Source organism: Morone saxatilis, unplaced genomic scaffold (genome assembly GCF_004916995.1).
Source record: "Morone saxatilis isolate NCDOM2014 unplaced genomic scaffold, NCSU_SB_2.0 Contig2, whole genome shotgun sequence".
Classification (NCBI taxonomy): Eukaryota; Metazoa; Chordata; class Actinopteri; family Moronidae; genus Morone; species Morone saxatilis.
In genome coordinates this window covers 1,178,777-1,185,381 of record NW_023339762.1, presented here as the reverse complement: position 1 = coordinate 1,185,381, position 6,605 = coordinate 1,178,777, and the positions used below count along the sequence as shown (strand labels likewise).

Below are 6,605 nucleotides of genomic sequence, written 5' to 3'. Positions count from 1 at the left end.
CCCCCCCCCCCCCCCCAAACCATAACTTCAAGGGCCTATTATTATTCCCTTTGATAGTTGGTTGAATTGTTTTCGATCTATTCGGTGCCTACACAGCGTTATTGATCTTCTTTGGTTCTACTGGAAAGATCCATATTGGTGATGTTTTTGATGTTTTTCACACAGAAATGGCCGAATATTCTCAGAAAGGGACTTGTTTAACTATACATAGACCAGTGTGTGTGGTGAATAATTATGCTGATGGCATGTCTTCTCCAGCTTTTCTTAGAAAATTTGGAGCATGAAGACTCATTCATCTACCTGTCAGCCATTCAAGGTAATATAATGGTACAGCTTGGCAAAATGTGATGCTATCATTGATTTTTATGATCATCGATCTACAGAAATAGGCAGTTTAATCCACTGATAATCGCTGAAACAGTCTCGAGAGCAGTTGGACTGAGTATGAACTCTCTTTAGGTCTGTCTGCATTGGCTGATTCCTACCCCGAAAGGATTCTGGAAAGGCTTCTAAAAGACTTCCAGCATGGTCCATCGCTCCCTACATCCAACAAGGAGCACTCCCTGGAAACCCGGCTCAAAGTGGGAGAAGTCCTGATGAGGGCGAGCAGGGCTATGGGTGAGCATCATCTGTAGTTTGTTCACATAAATGTTTGTGAGATCAGATTTGATACCCAATTTTTGACTGAATTAAGCATACATCATGCTCCATGTTATACATTAAAGGGATAATTCATTGTGAGAAGCACACTTACTTGATTTCTTAAAGCTGCAGTAGGTAACTTTTATTAAGAAAACAACAACTTTTTGTCATATTTGCTGAAACTTTCACTATATCCTGACAGATAATCTGTGAAAAAAGTCAGTTCCCCTTAGTGCTCCTAAAAGCATTTGCAAGAATCCATCAGGCCTGAGCTGTCTCATGTACTACTGTCAGGATATAGTGAAAGTTTCAGCAAATATGACAAAAAGTTATTTTCATATAAATTAAATTATTTTGTGAGATTAATGCTTGTACCCTTTCCAAAGCTAAATTACAAGTACCATAATCTCAATATGCAGGCAAATGTCTAATAACTCTAAAAGGACCACTAGCTAGTTTTTAGATAGCATTACTCTGGCAACAGGCACTAAATAGAAATTGACAGGGGTTGAGGGATTCTGTGGTGTTGTTATTGCTTGCAAAGTGAAACTATCTGTTGCTCAGCTTGACCTTTGACCTCTGTGGAGGGCTGCCAAATGCCAAAATGTGCCCTTGTCCAGCCAAAGGAACATTGCCATTTGACTTTGTGAATGGTAAACATAATATAAGTTTGTTTATTTAATATTTGATATGTATCCATATTTGTTTACATGCATATTTGTCCGTGGTAGACAGAGCCAGCAGCCACCACACCACAAAAGCCACACTGCAGGCTTGTTTTCCATGCAGATCTCTGTTCAGAAGGGACCCTGTGTATTAGAACCTTTCCCTGATAGAAAACCGTTTTGTGTTTTTTTTTCCCGCACTCTGGTTTTATCTGCCAGATTGCCATCGTACCACTTCCCTGGGACAATCAGGGGGTTTATATCCTTGCTGAGAGATTGGATAGACCTTCAGTTTGCTGCACAGACATCCAGAGAGCCTCTGTGTTTGTCTTGAACCCCCCCGAGTGGCCAAGATTTGCCTTTTGCCAGGCTGTCATTTGTAAATAAGGTTTTCTTAATTGACTGGCCTGGTTGAGTAAATGTTGAATAAATGAATGTTTGGCTCTGCTTTGGTTTGCTCCCAGTTGCTGGCTTATTGCACTTGTAGAGAAGCACTTGCAGAGCTCCCATAGTGTGCAATGATGGGCAGAAAATGTACTAAAAGAGGAAAACGCGGCACCAAATGACACTCCCAAGACATAAAGTTTATTTAAATACAAGAAAGGGATGCATAGACTAAATACAGCTTAGTAAAAGCGAGTGTTGTATGAATCTTCCCAGGTGTGTTTTGTTTGCGTGTATGTTAATGTGTGCAGCTGTGACACAGGCTGATAGTCTTGCTGACTCACTTTCACTTGAACACCACATCTAGAGCCGTGACAAAGACAAAGAAGGGAGAATAGCTGAGCTGGTGTGTGTATGCGTGTGTGTGTTTGGGGGTTCAATCTTGTGATTATGAGGAAGTGCTTGGCAGCGTAATCTAGGACAAGCTAAATATGTCATTACATTACATTGCATTTATGTAGCAGAAGCTAATCCAAACCAATTTACAATAAGTGCATTCAACCATGAGGTTACAACCCAAACATTGCAAGAATCAGTACATCAGTGTCATCAAATGGGCTAAGCTGCTTCAAGTGCTACATTTAGAAACAATATGAGATAGAGAGAGTTTGTTTTGTTTTATGTTTGTGTGTAGAAATGCACCGAAGGATTGGTGACCGGAACCATCCGGTTTTCAGCTTGATTGGCCATGACTGGTCCTTGGTCTCATATATCATATTCTGTGCTGGATATATATTTTCACAATAAGCGGCTATTGTTACAGCGCCACACGCTAAATCATGTCACTGGTGTGGAATTTTTTTACCATGAGTTCAGAAGACATAACACTCCTCCACACGCGGCTCACAACTGTGGAAACAGAATCGCAGGTGAAATAATACAAAATGTACCTTGGCTGAGATGTATCAACAAATTGCAAAAGCCACGAAATTATGGAAGTGAGTAACAACTGACGCTGACAACAACATGGACTATTGTCGGACTGACTGAACATATAACGAATGAAACAGCATGAATGCTTAAGTAGGAGACAGAAACTGTTCAAAGTCAGTTTCCCTCATCTCAGGGTGAAGAAAGTCTTAACATCTTTCATGTTGTTAGGTAATAATAGTCAACCCCGTTTTATTCACTCACAACCGTAAAAACCTGTTTTTTGGGCAACTTTATAAAGCATACTGCCGAGCCTGACAGTGAAATTTAACAGAGCCGACAAATGCTGGAAGAGAGAAACAGGGCCACCGGCTTGCCCTGTTTCTGTGTGCAATAAGAGGTATGTGTTTGTGGAAAAGGGAAAAGCAAGGTGAGCACATTAAAATTTGTATTTGTACAAAAGCTCTGTTTGTTGTTATTCATTGTTTTATTATGCAAATTAATCATCCATTAAAATCAAAATCAGTAATCAGCAAGTTCACAATAGTAATGGAGAGGTTCCCTGGAAGGAGTAGCAGCTAGTCTTGTCGAGGTTGAGCTTCAGGTAGTGTGCAGACATCTAGACATTTGCAGACACCAGATTTGTGCTGCCAGACTGGAAAATACAGAATTAGATGAGTGTCATCTGCAAAGCTGTAATAGGAAAAGCACTGTAAGTGAATAGCAGAGTCAAGTGACTTGGTATAAAGAGAAACTAGGAGGGGACCCATTATAGAACCCTGAGGGACCCCAACCCAGTAGTGAGGCTACAAGTTTCCCTGTTACCCTGTAAAAGCGGTAGGATATGAAGTAGGAGTCTCAGATGGTAGTCTGACATACCGACCGAGTTCTCAATAGTAAAGGAGAGGTTCCCTGGAAGGATGAGCAGCTCAGTCTTGTCAAGGTTGAGCTTCAGGTTGTGTGTAGACATCGACTGAGAAATGTCAGCCAGACACCAGATTTGTAGTACCAGACAAATACAGAATTAGATGAGCGTCATCTGCATAGCTGTGGTGCATAGCCATGTGAGTGAATAACAGAGTCAAGTGACTTGGCGCATAGAGAAACGAGAAGGGGACCCAGCCCAGTAGTGAGGTTACACATTTCAGACACAAATTCTCAGTTACCCAGTAAGTGTGGCACACACGCCTGTGAAAAGTGTCGCCCACACACCGCTAGTTAAACCGAGTAGGACTACACTGTAAACAACAGTATTAGTCTGGGTTCAAGATGTGGATTTAAATGGCTGGATTAAATTTAAAGCTACTATCTAAATTAGTGCACTATCTGCGCTGCTGTCAGAAATCTCCTTCTCTTGCCCAAAGTGATCCACTACTCACCTCCCCCTCTACACCTCTCTGTCTTGTGTTTTAGGCTTTAAGTAGTTTGGCATGTTGGCTGGTCTGAGCGGCATTTTTGGATCGGTGGAGTGAGCAGTATTTCTATTTCTGCAGTTGAACATGAAATCCCACCAGTTATTCTTTATTTGTTTATTCTCCTTATTTCCCAACAAACAAATGAATGCATTGTTTCGTGCAGCATATTGTAGTGGAGGCGGGGCACCTGGCCCGTAATAAACATGCTGACGTCAGAGGAAATTCGAACAATTCTATCCAATAAAACATAAACCGACAAGCTACATAATTAATGAGTAAGTCAATTATTCATGCCATTATCTAGTAATCAAAGGTCCAGTGTGTAACATTGGATCTATTGACAGAAATTGGTTTTCATTAGTGTACCTGAAAATAAGAATCGAGCTGTTTTTTTTATGTCTTAAGCAGGTCCTCTTCTACGGAGTCTGCCATGTTGAACCACCATGTTGCTACAGTAGCCGGTAACAAACAAACCAAATGCTGGCCGCAGATAGGACCTTTTTGTTACATTTTCTCTGTAGTTTCACTGCCACCGTAGTTTCTCCTTTGCACATGGTTGAGTCAGGAGGTTTCAGTTGGTTGCAATCTGCAATCTTACTGCTAGATGCCACTAAATACCACACACTGGTCTTTTGAATGGATAACACAACAAGATAACAAGACAAATATAACACTCCTATAGAGGCTAAACTTTGCTTAATTTAGCATGTTAGTGTGCTAATATTTGCTAATGAGCAGTAAACACAAAGCTGAAGCTGATGAATGTCACTATTATCCCTCTGGGATAATAAAGTGAACCAGTCAATCAGTCAGTGTTTAGTCATAAACCGATTCATTCTCTGGGGACTGTGAATGTCTGTGCTGAATGTCATGGCTCTCCCTCCAATAGTTAAGATATTTCTGTCTGTACCAAAGTGAGGAACTGATTATATTCAGTCTATTTAGATTTATATATATCATTGGATTTAATTTTGCCTCAAAAATCGTTTGAAGTTTTAGTAGAGCATTATGCTGTTTGGTGTTAAAGACTCTGACAACACTTACTGCTGCATTTGATAATGTGGGTTGCACCAGCTCTACTAGGTGAGGTATAGGGTGCCCCTGTGAATGCATCTTATATCTACGCAAGAACTAACCTACCTGCATCATCTTCCACTCCTCTCTTCCTCCTGCAGGGGAACTGGCGCCTCACCTCGGCCGTCCTCTGGTGGCCGTCTTCCTGCAAGGAACCAGAGACCCAGACCAGAGTGTCCGGGCCAGCAGCCTGTCCAACCTGGGGGAGCTCTGTCAGAGACTGGATTATGCCCTTGGACCATTGACTCAAGAGGTGAGAGGGAGAGCGAGAGGTGACATGAAACCTTGATGATCCTCCCGGAGGAACGTTGTGACATGTGTGACTTTGGATTTATAAACTATTTTAAAGATCCCCTCCAGATATGTATTAACATATATACGAATAGTCTGCTTGGAACAACAATATCACATATATTAGTTGAGATTTCAGGTGGCTATGAGGAGGCATGTAAGTTGACAGTCAACTGTTCAATAAATTCAACTCCTGTTTCGCTCTTTTCAACAACCGCCCATCCAGTCGACTTCACACTCGGCAGGTTTCTGGGGACCCAAGGAAGTGCAGTGCGGGTTCAGCTTGGACAGGCAACACGTTGAATATTAATAAAGTTTGAATAAACAAATGAACGGCGCTCTGTGCAGCAGCAGCAGAGCAGGCCTTCAGGGATCTTCATGCAACAGCAGCACGGTTCAGAGCGTCTTTCCTGCCGGCTGCTGACAGCGCTGTCAGCTGAAGAGTTAAAGTGCTGTTTAAATGTTAGCTGTGTATGGCTTTCTAAAACATACATACGGTAGTTGTTCTAAATGGCTGGTATTTAAAAAAAAAAAAGAAAAAAAAAAAAAAAGAATAGTCTTGCAAAAAAGTAGAAACTACAGGCTGTTTTTGTGTGGAAAAATACAAACACCCCTATCAAGAGACAGTGTTTAGGGGCTTCTGTAGAAACATGGAGGTCCCCACAGAAGATGACCTATAGATAAAAACAGTTCACTCTAAGGTAACAAAAACAATAAATGCATCCATCAAGCTGTTAGCTAACAATAGCTAAACTGTTTTTGTTGTAACTAAACTGCTAAGTGCAGAAGTTTTCCTTGTTCAGCTTCAGGTACATTACCACCCTCTGGACTGGAGGAGGGCCAATCTTGGTAGATTTGTGATCTCGTCAATGTAAATTAAAAAAGTCAGACTGCTTCCTTTTTTTTTTTTTTTTTTAGGAAACACATGAGGTCAATAAGCACAAGCTGCTCTATACAATCCTGCTCATTCTCCAAGAAGAGTGAGGTCATTGTGAGGTCAGGAGTCAGGGAGAAGCAGATAATGCTGCGTAGGTATTAGGTGAGAAGTGAGGAAGTCAGGCTTTTCAGTTACTACAAGGAAGAATCTGTTAGAATTGCTCTTCTAACATAGATCATTGAAATGTCATCTAATGTAATCCAGTGTGTGTGTGTGTGTGTGTGTGTGTGTGTGTGTGTGTTCACTGTTGCCTTCTGGCTTGAATAA

General features: G+C 41.3%; 1 protein-coding gene across 1 annotated transcript in view; it reads left to right on the top strand.

Annotated features, from left to right (window-relative positions):
• Positions 1-5,363, top strand: part of tango6 (transport and golgi organization 6 homolog (Drosophila)) — a gene marked incomplete at its 3' end in the record, with an annotated part of 14,098 nt that extends 8,735 nt beyond the window's left edge. The window contains 3 exon segments of the mRNA XM_035665532.1: positions 259-316; positions 460-618; positions 5,212-5,363. Coding sequence (XP_035521425.1) covers positions 259-316; positions 460-618; positions 5,212-5,363 — 369 coding nt within the window.
• Positions 5,364-6,605: the final 1,242 nt, after the last annotated feature.